At 42.0% G+C, this 13917-nt stretch overlaps 1 protein-coding gene across 1 annotated transcript in view; it reads left to right on the forward strand.

The window, feature by feature from the left end:
• The window catches only part of LOC120842550 (A disintegrin and metalloproteinase with thrombospondin motifs 16-like), a 197089-nt gene that overhangs the window by 31878 nt on the left and 151294 nt on the right, over nucleotides 1-13917 (forward strand). Inside the window, exons 3-5 of the mRNA XM_040213686.1 lie at nucleotides 3231-3323; nucleotides 7403-7529; nucleotides 9530-9580. Coding sequence (XP_040069620.1) covers nucleotides 3231-3323; nucleotides 7403-7529; nucleotides 9530-9580 — 271 coding nt within the window. The remainder of the gene's footprint in view (nucleotides 1-3230; nucleotides 3324-7402; nucleotides 7530-9529; nucleotides 9581-13917) is intronic.

The raw sequence follows: 13917 nt of genomic DNA on the forward strand, positions 1-13917 counted from the left end.
AGGTACCAATGCTCAAACTCCTTTATAAAACGTAGAAAAAAGGCCGGAGACTGTGAAAAATATTTATCTCTGGAAGATAAATATCTGAGCGTATTATTTACAACATAATGCAATTTGATGTAATTGGTAAGACATGGCAATGTGGCATTACTTGAACATGAAACAACAAATTCCACTCTGAATTCGCGAAACGTTCTACCTTCGGAAATGTTTGACGCGATGTCAGTCCGTTCATATATAAACAAGTGCATCAGTTTATTTCTAGATGATACATCCTTTGGAAAAGTATACTTGAAAAAAAAAGAAAAAAAACAACAAGTGCAGCTTAAAAATGTTACGTGATTAAAGCTAACCATGTTTTGGTAAAAATATCAAAGTAGATAAATATGTTTGCATCGGAGCTCTATATTGTATGCCAAAATAAAAAATGAAATTTTTTTAGTGAAAAACACCGAGATATCGTGTCAAATTCTTCACCTACATAACATAAAATAAATGTTTTATTGCATCTTGAATTTGCGGAACGTTTTACTTTGACGCATGTTTGAAGGGCTGTAAGTATTTTTTTATGAACTAAAGTAGCACATTATTTATTTATTTATTTATTTATTCAAAGTACCTCAAAGGCCTGTCGGCATTACATGAGGGGGGGTTATATAATCTGGTTAACACAAAGAAGGAATGGCAGGGAGCACGCCGACTCTATACAAACATCAATACACATCTGCGCGCAACAGAATAAACTAAATATTTGCACAGCTGGGTAACATAAAGCACATACTGAAATAAAAAATAATAATAATACACACATCCGTTAACATTTCGAGTAAAAATATAGATACAGTGACCAGTTTGCAAGAAAATAACATCGTTACACATTTTTAATTGGATAACATATATGCGGTTAATTCTGAACGAAAAAGTGCTAGGTCGGAAACTGAAACAACGGCCTCGGGAAGATCATTCCAGAGCTTGATGGCACGTGGCAGGGAAGAATTATTGAATGACAATGATGTCCCAAAGATGCGCTTAAAACTCTTAGTGTTAAAATTACGTGATTCCTTGTTCAGGTGTTCCAGATGCAAGAACCAAGTCCCAGCGGGGCTGTGGCATAATCGGTGAATTAAGCATAGGAGTGAAATGTTACGTCGAGTTTCCAGTAGACAGATAGAATAATTTTGCTTTATTAGTGACACGCTGTCGAAACGCGAATATGATGAAGAAATGAAGCGGGCTGCACGGTTTTGAATGGATTCGATTTGATTAATAAGGTAGGTTTGGTAAGGGGCCCAGATAGCGGAGGCGTACTCTAATTTCGGGCGAACATAGGTTTCATAGACAGATATACACTTTTGTGAATAATATATGAAAAACAAATGCCAAAGATGATATATCTGATAAACACAACGAGAAAATAAATCTTAATTATATAGCTAAAATGTCAGAATGGCGAAATTTTTGCAATTGTGACGCACGATATATATTTTCTAAAATGGTAGACATTGTAATGGATATCGGCACTATAAAATAATATGTTCATAAAGCATTTGAGTTTTTTTGTTTAATGGTTTACAGTATTTCCGGGCCATCTAACCTTGTATTTATGAAAAATACCAAAAAGAGGTTACTGCTCTTATGGCGCGTTCTCAACCGCAAAGCGGCTAGGATCGAGCGGTTGGAGCGCGTTTTTGCCAACCGCTTCGGGACCGATTTCTCCCAACCGCGTTCACGAACCGCAAAGCGGCAACCAATCACAACGCGACGCTGACGTGACGTCAGTGACTTTCAAAACAAGATGGCACCTGTCGCTGGTGAGGCATCCAAGGCGCTGTAGTCCTAGCGCTGTAGTCTTAGCTTTCGACATATCAACGGAGAAACTTGATGCTCACGTCCGTCACTTGAATCCACCGCGAAAAGAATTGACTTGTAATTTTAACGGGCTTCGCACCGGTGATTTGGTTCGGGTAAGAGTTAGTTTATTATTCCGGGTGCCACAGGCCCAAGCTCGCTGTCGTGTTAATCCCTGCCTGTAGAACATCGGAACCCGCCCCTGATCGACCGAAATGTCAGCTTTTCTACCCACTAAGAGAGTCGCGTGAACTATTGAAAGCTTTCGACTCCGTGCATGATCACCACGAAGGCCGATAGAGACGTCGTGAGCTTGATTGCGTAGCTAACGCACTATTGCGGAGGGGGCAGGGTACCGCACTATTGCGGAGGGGGCAGGGTACCTGCGCTAGCTCGACCTGTAACGTTTACTACTAATAAAATAAATAAATGAACCTACTCAAGGAATAAAGTGTACGTACCAGACAGTGCTTAGGTAATCCATACGGCGTTTATTTGAGCTTCATGTCAAACAGTAGACTCGATCGACGAGCGAGTGACGAGAGGAGAGTCCGCCACCAACGAAGCCACGACCGGCTAGCACCGAACACATTTCCCCGCACCACGGTCCACCCCACCGCTCACAACTTCGAAAATGATAAGAGCGAACAACAACGAGGGGGAAAACTGGCCCTCTATCCCGAAAACAAGGTCAGCTATTCATTCGGGAAGGGTCCACTTCGAAGAAAAGGTCGGGGGCATCCTGTTCTGAGTCAGCAAGGCGCGCCTAGCTGGGCTTTGCTTGTGGGCGAAGTCGAGGGAATCACAGGCGAGTTTGGCGGGTCCATGCTTCTTTTTTCGCTGCCTGAACTCGTGGATCACGAGTTCAGGCAGCGAACATCCCGGAGAAAAATATTCCGAGTGCCAAAATAGCAAAACTTTGGCTTTGGATCTTGAATTAAAGTGGATTTTGGATTGTAAAACAGGGTTGCCAAACGCAAGTCTCAGAAGATCACGCGTGATCGCCGAGAAACCGCCAACCGCCTCTCGGTGTGTCTGAACGGGGTCGCTCGCGAACCGCATCCGCGACCGCTTCGCGAACGCGGATCCGCTTCCAGGGTGAATGCGCCATTAGTCAGACTTGATATTTTTTTTCTCCAGAAGTACATTCGGGTTTTAAACTTTTCTTGATTTTTTGGGGGAGTAATATAGAAATGTGTAAACAAAATATCGGCCGAACACGTGTGCATGATCTAATCTAAAGGATATATAGACCAATGAAAACAAATATAGAAAAAATATTAAGAGCGCGTCAATATTTCATTGCACATAGACTGAATATTTTATACGCGATAAATTTTTTTGCTTTGAACACATTTTAATATCAATTGTTTCTTATTCAGATGAACGGAACTGAGCTTGAACTAAATTTGTACCAAGACAAAGAGAAGATGGCCGCGGTAGCTGTGGAAGAAATCGACGACACTATTGAAGTGGTACGAATATCTTCTGGTTTCTTCTTTCTACTGTGGGAATGAAGTAAAGATTAATAGAGCAATCTGTTATATTTATATATTTTCTGTGATACGTTGGAAAAGCACTACGTAGTGGAAATATGAGATCGTCCTGGAATCAAGAAAAACAACGCAGCAAAAAAGAAACGTTAGCCCAATTGTTTTGTCTGCATTATTTTAAATCTATACGTCAAAACATTTACGAAACAAGCCATGTTTGTGTAGTTTGTAAAAAAAATAATTGCAACACTTTGCTATGCGACGATTGTGACAAAATTCAGTGGTGAACTATTGGGCCAAAATGTAGATTTGTCTGAGAGTTTATGTCCCTAAAATGACCGAAGAAATCAAGGCAGGATCGAACTTCAATTTTTTTGGCAAGAGTCTGGGTATTCGGGCATTAATTCGCCAAACAAGTGCCAGATTTAGGCTTCATATTTGACTGTCATCTGGCACCTTTGGCTTAAGTCTGGATAATTTGCTGGATTATCCGAAAAGCCATTACATTGATTTACAGATAATGGCACTTTAGTCAGTATTTGGCAGGCTAGAAACAGGAGGTAAAAATAAATTAAAATCAACTGTTGGGCTAGTCGGTTAGACATCTTAATTAAAAAGCGCAAAGGACAAGGAGAGGACCAAAAAAGAACAGGGCAAGCGCTTACTAACAACTGATTGTTTAATTACTGTATTAAAATTAACTGTTGGGCTAGTTGGTTAAACAATCAGTTGTTAGTAAGCGCTTGTCCTGTCCTTGTCCTTTGCGCTTTTGTAATGAAGACGTATAAACGCCGGAGTAAGTCACTTTGACTCAAAATAACGCCCTGTAGCATATTCTGTATTAGCGCAATTACGTTTGGCCACCGAGATTGATAAGCTTCTGCCAAGTTTGGCGTTTCTCAGGCGTGCTACCTGGGATAGGTAATATCTCATTCCGGGTTGTTTTATCATGAATAATTACAACGTTATTTCCCTTATTTTCCCTACATTCCCGTAGAGTAATAAATGGTACAATATTTTCAATAGTGCCAACTTTATGTTTTTTTCCAACCAAATTAATAATGGGTATTTATAAAGAAGGATGCCCTCTTTTACATGATTGGGTGCAAAGAGCTTCCACCGGGTGTCACATGCGCTATACAATAAATGATTTACATTCCCGTGCATGATGTAAGAGCGTGAGAATAATATATTTGTTTGTTTCCTGAATAACGGTGTCAAGAAAAAAGCGTTGCTTTCCTTGGTCATTGCGTATTGCCCGTTCAGTCAGGCAATGTCAGAATAAACGCTAACAGCTCACATATTCACGTAGCTGATTCAGTAAGAATCAAAGTATTATTGATAATTTTGTTACTCTTAAATAATTTTACAGAAAATAATTAATTTGAAATGTAAAATAACAGCGGAGTCATCGGACAAAATCAAGTTTGACAATACTCTGCCGCATGTCGACATCACAACGCAAATTAGTGTTAGCGCGAGGCTGCGATGCAAAGTGGAAACGAAAAGTAATAGCTCCTGGCACAAAAAAGCCTCCTTAAAAGAAATAAAAACAAATTACGTAAAGTTCCAGTTACAATCTTTGACTTATCCTGCCCTGAACACCGATGGTGAAAAAGAAATGCACGATACGTATACTTATTTTCCCCCTTTATAAAACAAATTTCATATTTTACCGAATCAAATTGCCGCAGGTCATACACTATTAATTTGTTATAACAGCGGGTCGACACGTTGGCCATAGCACTGAGGTGCTGAGTATACGAAAGGCATATAAAACAGGGCTTCAATTCTTGAATGTATGTTAAAAATATGCCTTAAGTGTACGCGCGTTTTATACAAATCCCAATTACAATACGTTTAGTGTATTGCTCATGGTTACGACCAACAATTCCAACATCTACTGCCCGTTCTATTCAATTTACATAGTGAGTTATTGCTCCCCATCGGCCGATTGTCAGAACCGACTGGACGAAGTGATGTCGGCACCCTATAGACATAGAATATGTCAGTCAATATTATTCTCGTTCATTCTCATCTTGTACGGACTTTACATTATAACACGATTTAGCAATACCGTTTTCCTTTTCTTGTATGCTTTCTGATATTTGCATTGTTAGCACATATCTTCATGACATGCCATTATTCGCAAACACAACTCTTCGTCGTCATTTGTTCAATTTTTGGCCTTCAGTTGTGCTTTATGAACAGAGCCAGCCGAGAAAAGTGTCGGTAAAAGTAAATACGCGAAACACTCCAGAGATAGTTTTATTGCAGTTCATTTAATTCCAATTAGAATCTTATTCATTATACCAACCGCTGATGAAATGCACGACCTACAACTAAGTGTAAACGCTGAACTCGAAGTTTTTATGTACAGGAAAGTGCAATAGTTTGCTACAATCTGATAATACCAGATTATTCATACACAACCGAATTTTTTTATTTTTTTTTTTTACAATTCCGTTAACTTTTGTACAGTTTATTCACATGTTTCATACCTAGGCAATGGGTAACACCCCGTCAATGATTTTAATGGAAAAGTTCAGTACAGTAGTTCACTCAGATAGGACATAGTTGATTTAAAAATGAGATTCTCACGCCTTGATTTCAAAACGTCAGAGCGTCTATTGCAACGAAAATATATTTATGAGATAAGGAAGCAAAAATATCGCTGTTATACGTTAAGATGTAGCGTTTAATAAGAATATTAACTTAAATGTCAATTATAGACACTTGAAATGCTCTTTAGTAGACTCCGTTCTCAAGAACTGCGTAGATGTGGGCCCTGATATTTTTAACTGTACTACTCCTGTCATACGGTGGGTGAAATTTCTGGTCTCGTGTGCATAAAAAAACTGGCATTTTCTTATGGTTTTTCATAACACGTCTTCCTCCCGTCAAGTTTGCGTAAAACTTGACTGTAGTGTACACCTCCCCCCAAACCCCAAGGTGTGGTGTTAAATCAGCTAAATATTTACTTTATAATTATCAGGACATCATGTAATTTTGTATTACAAGAATTCTTAGAAAACTTTCGCCGCCACCTCGTCACGCAATTTTCTTAAGTGGTGACCTTTTATAAATTTCTGCTAGTGGACATAAGTCAGTAAAAGGCCCTACCTGAGAGCGTTTTTTTTTTATTATCATGCTAAACGTGCAGGAATCATAACCCTCCTTTTCTCCAACTCCATAACTGTACCACCGTGTGTCTTAGATTGTGGTTATGCTGATGTATTAACCGTTCCATTTCATACATGTCCACTCCCTTGTATAATGCCCAGAATAATGCCAAGAAAAATGAATTATTATCATTATGAATATAAAAAGCATACGGGCGAACAAGTTATCAACAAAAAAGTGAAAGCCGTTTACAACTCCCTGTAACACAGAATTAGAGCGCAGCTCTTGAGGAGGAGGAGGGAAGGGTACCGGGGGACCTGGGGGAGGGGTCACGTGACCCTGGGGGAAGGGGTCACGTGACCTTGGGGTGACCTTGGGGTCACGTGACCTTGGGGTGACCTTGGGGTCACGTGACGATACCGATGATGTCATCAGTGACGTCACTGATGACATCATCAGTGACGATGACGATGCGGACTCCGATGACGTCATCAGCGATGATGACGATGACGATGCGGATGTCAGTGACGTCATCAGTGACGTCACTGATGACGTCATCAATGATGATGACGATGCGGATGCCGGTGAGGTCATTAGTGACGTCACTGATGACGTCATCAGTGATGATGACGATGACGATGGGGATGCCGGGGACGTCATCAGTGACGATGACGTCATCGGGGAGGTCACGTGACTCGGCGAGGGTCACGTGACCTCGGGGGGGGGTCACGTGACCTCTGGGGGTCACGTGACCTTGGGATGACCTTGGGGGTCGCGTGACCTTGGGGTGACCTTGGTTACGCCGACGCCGCTCAAGCCGGGAACGGGCCCCTAAGAACTGCGCTCTAAAACGATAGTCAAGGTCATAACCTGAACCACGTGTTAGGTGTGTCAAAAACCTTCCTGGTGATCTTATGGGAGTGTTTCATTCTTTCCAGATGGGAGTTCTCAATGACAAGTTACGGATTGCTCCTTTGCCTTTGATGGCTCGATCTGAGGAGGGACATCTTGCACACAGGATCTACGAGGTGGAGCCTTCTATGAATCACGGAGAAAATGACCCTGGTATGATTGCATCCTCAATAAATTTGCATTTCAGAATAATCGAAATAATAACTTTTGCTAGGACTACCTAAAATCACTTCCTTTAGTGGCTTAAAAATTGGGTTGCAGGCATGTTTATACATCCTAGAACTTGGTCTTCCTCAAAGGGCGATGGGTCTCCCAGCTGTAGATGATAAATTTAGCTAGTGCAGTACAAGCGCTAGCCTGGGGTCTTTAACGTGCATCACGCAGTAGTGATACCCGACCGCACGCCGGCACGGTGATCTGCAGATTGACGCGGCTAGGGGTGAAGATTGAACCCAGGATCCTGGGTTCTCCAGTGTGAGTTCTCGCTCCACGGGCTCTGAGCTGGTCACGTGGCATGACAATTTGCAATCCCCATCACACTCTACTCCTTACCCTCTCCGTCCCTCTCGTTCTATTCCTTCACCCTCCTACAGTGTCCCCTCTTCCCTTCCGCATCTGTTTTCCTTTCCCTCATTCTCCCCCTTCCCTTCCCCCTTCCAATCCCTCCCGCCTTACATTTCCCTCTCTCTCACTGCCTTCCCTCTCTCTCCCCACATTTTTCGCTTGTCGCATTACACACCAATCCAGTTTCCCCGAAAACTGAGAGAAACAAAAAGAACAGATTCTTTACTCCCGAAGCGACTGCTTAATGTTTAGGCAGAATTGAAACGATCGCTGCTAAATACTGCATTTCATGCAATGTAGAACTGTGTAAAAAAAAGGTCGCCGCGAATTTTTATTTATACATACTACCGGCAGCCAAGGGGCTGCAACATTACGAACACAAATATGTAGTACCACTGTACCCACATTTGGTGCACAACACTACACTCTTAATATAATCAGAAGGCTGGACAACGATTGAGAAAAGAAGGTCATTATCGCATGATAAAACTTCACGCACAATGAGACAAGGACGGAAGAGGACGGAACACAGAACAGAGACAAGCGCGTACTCATAACTCTGTTATATAAGGTGAAGAAAGAAAAGAAGAAGCAAGATTCATCATGTTCAACCCTTACCAACCTACCAAGCTAACCACTTTACTACAGTTCATGATCACATATTATAAAAAAAGCATCACATAATAAAAGAAAAAACGAGGTAAATTATAACTTGAGTAAACCTGTAATATAAAAATTCTGGCCAATCGTTTAGTCAGTATGTATTCAATCGGCAGGAAAATAAGAACACGCCATCTGAAACGGCATTTCATCCGGGGATATAGTTTCTTAGTTCGTTGTGAGCGCGTTTGTGAAGTTAAATAAAATAGAAATAATAAACATAGGGACGGACAGAATAGCACATCTTTCGAATATGTGGAAAAAAAAAATAGTTCTAAAAATTTCTGCAGCACATTATATCACCGAATAATTCAAGTTTGTTTCTTGTCACTCTGGTTGTATTAAAATTGAAGTAGTTCTGATAAACAAACATAGTTATCATTTGTCAAGATTAAAAAGAAAGTTCAGTTGATTAGTTATTTAGGTTTCTCCAAAAACGTTTGTCCGGTCTGGATATAAAGTTCTGAAGTATACATAGTCCTGTCAAATCTGTTCAAAATAAATCCTAAGGCTAACATCTGAATTATTTCTAACCGATTAATATTACACTTAGTATGCGGGCCATGTCTAAATGCGCGCTGAGATGCATGTGTAACCCGACCTTTTTGCAGTATCGTGAAGTTACATACAATGCAGTGTAATGCAGTTTACACCTACAAAACAAAGTGACTATGAAAACATTTTTTATTAGATCAGCAAGTTCTAACATTTTGACAAAACATTTTCTTCTTCAGCTTATCAATAAACATAATTTTGAAGAAATGAATAATTTTAGTTAAAAATTTGTCTGTAATGTTGATCATAACAGTCAGAATTTAATTTCGTTTGATTGGTAGTTTTTATGTAATAGTAACAGCTTCGCCAAGTATATATTAGTAAACATTTCTCGATTTTATGGTGACACATTTTTATTATCCTTTATATTTTAGTTCTTCCAAATTCACTACATGAAGAATATGCTCACATCAAGAGCCGAACAGGTAAGCAGTAGTTTACTTTTCTATCTCCATTGATTTGTGAGATTCGTAGATCTATGGAACATATTCTGTCACTGATTACAAAACGTTTTTGTGGCAGCATCGTTATTGCAATAACCAGAACATACCTTTTGCCTTCTGGAAAACAGCTCTGCTCTAAACTCTCCTGTACGTGGGTCTGAACGAAATATAGAAAGCTGAGGTTATGTTATTCGGAAACCCCCAAAATTATTTTAATATACCGCACGACTGGAGGTGATACCTAGATATAACCTCAAAAGTTAAAACCTGAAATAATTAAAAAAAAGAGAAAACTTTCTGAAACTTTAATGTGAATATTCTACGCTCCGCAGTGACGCAAATAAAAGTTTGACGTACTTTTTGCTTTTTATTTTCTTCTGCTCTCCTTCGAATTCCGAAAGTGTCGTTTGTCTATCCCCCTCCTCCCCTCGTCCATCACGCGCTCGCGCTCGAATTTCGCTCCGCGCTCCGCGACGGCCATTTGTCGTAAGCAGACGACGCGTCAGTTGCGGGTTTCGATATATTGGTGATCCTCAGTTACGCGTAGGCGTTTCAAACAGTATGAAAAGCGGTGCAGTTGTAGACGAAATGCATCGAACTTTGATGAACGACGTCACTGGCGATGTTGCGTCGGTGCAGGATCAAAAACTCTTCCAGCACTTGCTACACAAGCCTTCAAAGAATAAAACGAAGAAGAAAGCGTGACTGGAGGCGATTCTTGAGAGTCAAATCCAGGATTCAGGCTCGTTTCGTCTGCTGCCGCCACCTCATCGATGACGATTACGAGACAAATTGGAACGTTGCTAGGGTGTAGGCATATTGAACCCTTTCTTGTTTGAAGCGTGGGGTCGTTCCGACGAAGTTTCCAATCCAAGGCCCATCAGGTGAAGCAAAACGGCCAAGATTAAAGCAAGTTCAATTAAAAGTAAGTCACGCATTGTTTTGCAGTCCTGGCGCTGCATGCGAATCCGCATCCGCCCAATCTACCTAGAGCATTTGCCCTTGTACGGTGCAAAGCTGCTCAACACAGCTCATCGGCACCGCTGTACGCAGGAAAGGACTTATAATAAATACATAAGTGACGGTCGCTGTCTTCTAACTTTGACAGCTTTGAAATGGCGGACCAACTATAGGCTGTATAAATATCCACACAACCCCAATTATTATTTCTTTCATCTGCTCGGAGCATGCAACGCGATCTTACCAGTCTGTGTAGTCGAGGACCCACACATCTGATGTAGGTGAAAGTACCGACGAGTCGGCGACGTCCGAATCGGCATATTCCTTCTTTCGATCAGGCGACTCAAACTGCACCAGACCCGGCCTCCGCGAACGATCAACTGATTCCTTCCCGAAGTCAGAAAGGTTTGCTGGTACTCAAAAAGCCACGTGATCTTCCGATCTGTCCCTAACATCGCCCTCGCTTGCGCACAACCAACGTGCGTCGCCATTTTCAAAGACCATACCAAAGATGGCAATGAGACGACGTCGACGCGTTGACGTCTTGAAGACGCGTCCGGAATTTCATTTACACATTTTGAATCCAGCGTCGTCGTGCGCAAGCTACGTTTGTACAAAACATATATTATGCACAACATTTTAAATGTCGAAAAACATAATTTTCGCGAACTAGAACAATTTCTGCATATTCACCCATCGATGACTTCGCTGCTGGTGATCAGAAAAACGATCTAAGGAGGCGTCCGGTAGGAGAGGAGGGCAACTTTTTTTTTTTTTTTTTTAAAGCGCGTTCGAGTAATGATCTTTTTTTGCGCGTTGGAAATTTTTCCTTTGTTCCTGACATCATTTTTAAGTGTTTAAGACAAAAAAACGATTTGGTGGTGTCAGTGTTTTTTAATGTATGTGTCGCCGAAGCCATCTTAATTGAAAGGACAGGGGGTTCTGAGGACATTGTATGTCGTGGAGTTATGCCGTTACCTGCAGAACTCAACCAGTTGCGAACGCTTGTTGTTGTTAGCCACCAACACCGTCATATCTGAGAATGCCTCGTTTTTATATCCTCCAATCTGTCAAATTTTCGCGATAACTTCCTCTATATCACTCATTTTTTTAGCGTGTTATTTTTTTTTTTTAAGCGAAAGCACTAACTGTTCTATGAAGCGTAGCCGGCGTTGTATACAACCACGAAAAAAGGCAGCTTTCAATGACTGAGTGTAACGGCACCTAAATGCCCATTGGGTGAGCGAAACGGTGGCTCAATGCAAGTCATCGTGCAAACGAGTTTAAAAATAAAACTTAAAGAGAAGCACAGCAACGCAAATGTTTTGTCACGGAAGCCGAAAGGGGCGCTCAATGTCAAAGCGGACGCACCTCAGAAATAAAGCACAAAGAACGGCACAGCAACGCAGATGCATCGCCCTGGAAGGCACGGAGACGGCGAAGTTCGCCGCGCATGCGCAGTGCCTGATGTCACCATCGGAGCTCCGTGTGCGAAAGGAAGACGTTGTGCGCTGCTTGTAGGAAGGCGCTGCGTGTACGAATGCCTTTCAAATTTTTACATGTAAACAATGTAAAGGGTTTCTGCCGAATCTTTAATTTTGTAAAAAGAAAATCAATATTCATTTTACAAATACGGGAGGAATACATTTGACGTGCAGCGCAACGATGCGTATATTTAACTTCATTAAATTAGCTCAATCTTCGTTGTTTCAAAAACTCTCGATGCAATCCTAGCTAAGCATTAAAATTATGTCTTAATGTCACATTATAAAAAACAATTGTCTTCAATTATTTGTTCTTAAACCTAGCTCTTTGGATATTTAGAGTCATTAGATAAACACAAATTCGCAGCGTCAGTTGCAAATCACGAGGGTTAATTAATTTAAAATCAATCTATTCACAGCGAGACTATTTTTTAGCCAATAAGATTATGACGGTGTCGCACTCAACTCGGGGCTTGTTGGAACATGGCGCGCGAGATTCCTTGTGCGCATAGCTCTCCTCGGCCATTCCATTTGTCGGGAGAGACTGAGATAGAGTAAATAAATGGCTGGATGATGTTTTGGGAACGCGGTGGCGGTGGTACACGACCGCAATCACCATCATCGAGCTTGCTTGGCTAGCTTCCCGGAGAAAAATATGCTTGTTTGCCAGAAATTATGTTATTTGTTCCACGCCACAACAAACATTACTGTTTAGGAAGCCGGAAGAGGACGCCGACAAGGACACTGAAGGAAGCTGGCTCGCTATCGTACTGTGGACTGCGGACATTCGATCACCGATCATATTCATTGCATTTAAACATCCCCGATTAAACATCCGCGTATTCCTATCCTCAGATATGGTGGAGGTCGTTTAACGGTCCCCGTCCTCTTATCTGGATTCATTTTCGTCTTCACGGGGCTCCACAGCGGCCGCTCGACCCTCACCCAGATGCCCGACGAAACCAGAGAGGAAGCCGCCACTGAAGAACGGTCCCGCGTCAAGAACCGGCAACGGGATCCCCACGACTTCGCAGGTACTCCTAATGCCGACGGTCATGACTGGCTGAAAACCGTCGACCGAGTAAGCGAGCACAACCGCTGGGACGGCACCTTAAAACTAACCAACCCAAGCAGCACGTTGTGAATGGGCCATCACTGGCAAGTGTACTATGGCCAACCAGATTTTCGATGGCCCAAGCTTGGCCAAAGTGCTCGGCAATAGAAGTGTTTTCGTCCTCGTCTGGTGACTTGCCATTCACTTTATGCCAGTCGCTGGCCATTCACTTTAGGCCAGTGACTGGCCATTCACTTTTGTCCAGTGGCTGGCCATTCACTTTAGGTCAGAGACTGGCCATTCATCTTTGGCCAGTGACTGGCCATTCACATTTGGCTAGTGACTAGCCATTCACTCTAGGCCAGTGACTTGCCATTCACCTTTGGCAGTCACTTTCGGCCAGCCACTGGCCATTGACTTCCGGCCAGTCACTGGCCGAAAGTGGCTGTAGTTATACACTTAATACATAATTTATCACAGACTGCCTCAGTGTTCCTCAGAAGACTGTTAAGAGTTTCGGGAGGTCATGTTTTATAACTCAACCCCAGAAACTCTTACATAGTAATGACACGCGAAGCTGCTGCAAGGCTGCTCAATATTTATTGGACCTTTTGAGTACTAAGTCTTACGACGCTGGTTGCGACCACCATTCCAGTCGTCGTAGGTTCAGGGATGGTCTGTTGTCCCACCATTAAGATCCCCCGGTAGTGCAGCAGTAAAAAAAAATAAGAAGTAACTTTAGGTGAAGGGACAGTGCAACAATAGAGAGTTTTAGTAGATCGTTTCGATACCTCCGATAGTCCCGATAACGATACATGTAT

Source organism: Ixodes scapularis, unplaced genomic scaffold (genome assembly GCF_016920785.2).
Source record: "Ixodes scapularis isolate PalLabHiFi unplaced genomic scaffold, ASM1692078v2 ptg000460l_1___fragment_1__unscaffolded, whole genome shotgun sequence".
Classification (NCBI taxonomy): Eukaryota; Metazoa; Arthropoda; class Arachnida; order Ixodida; family Ixodidae; genus Ixodes; species Ixodes scapularis.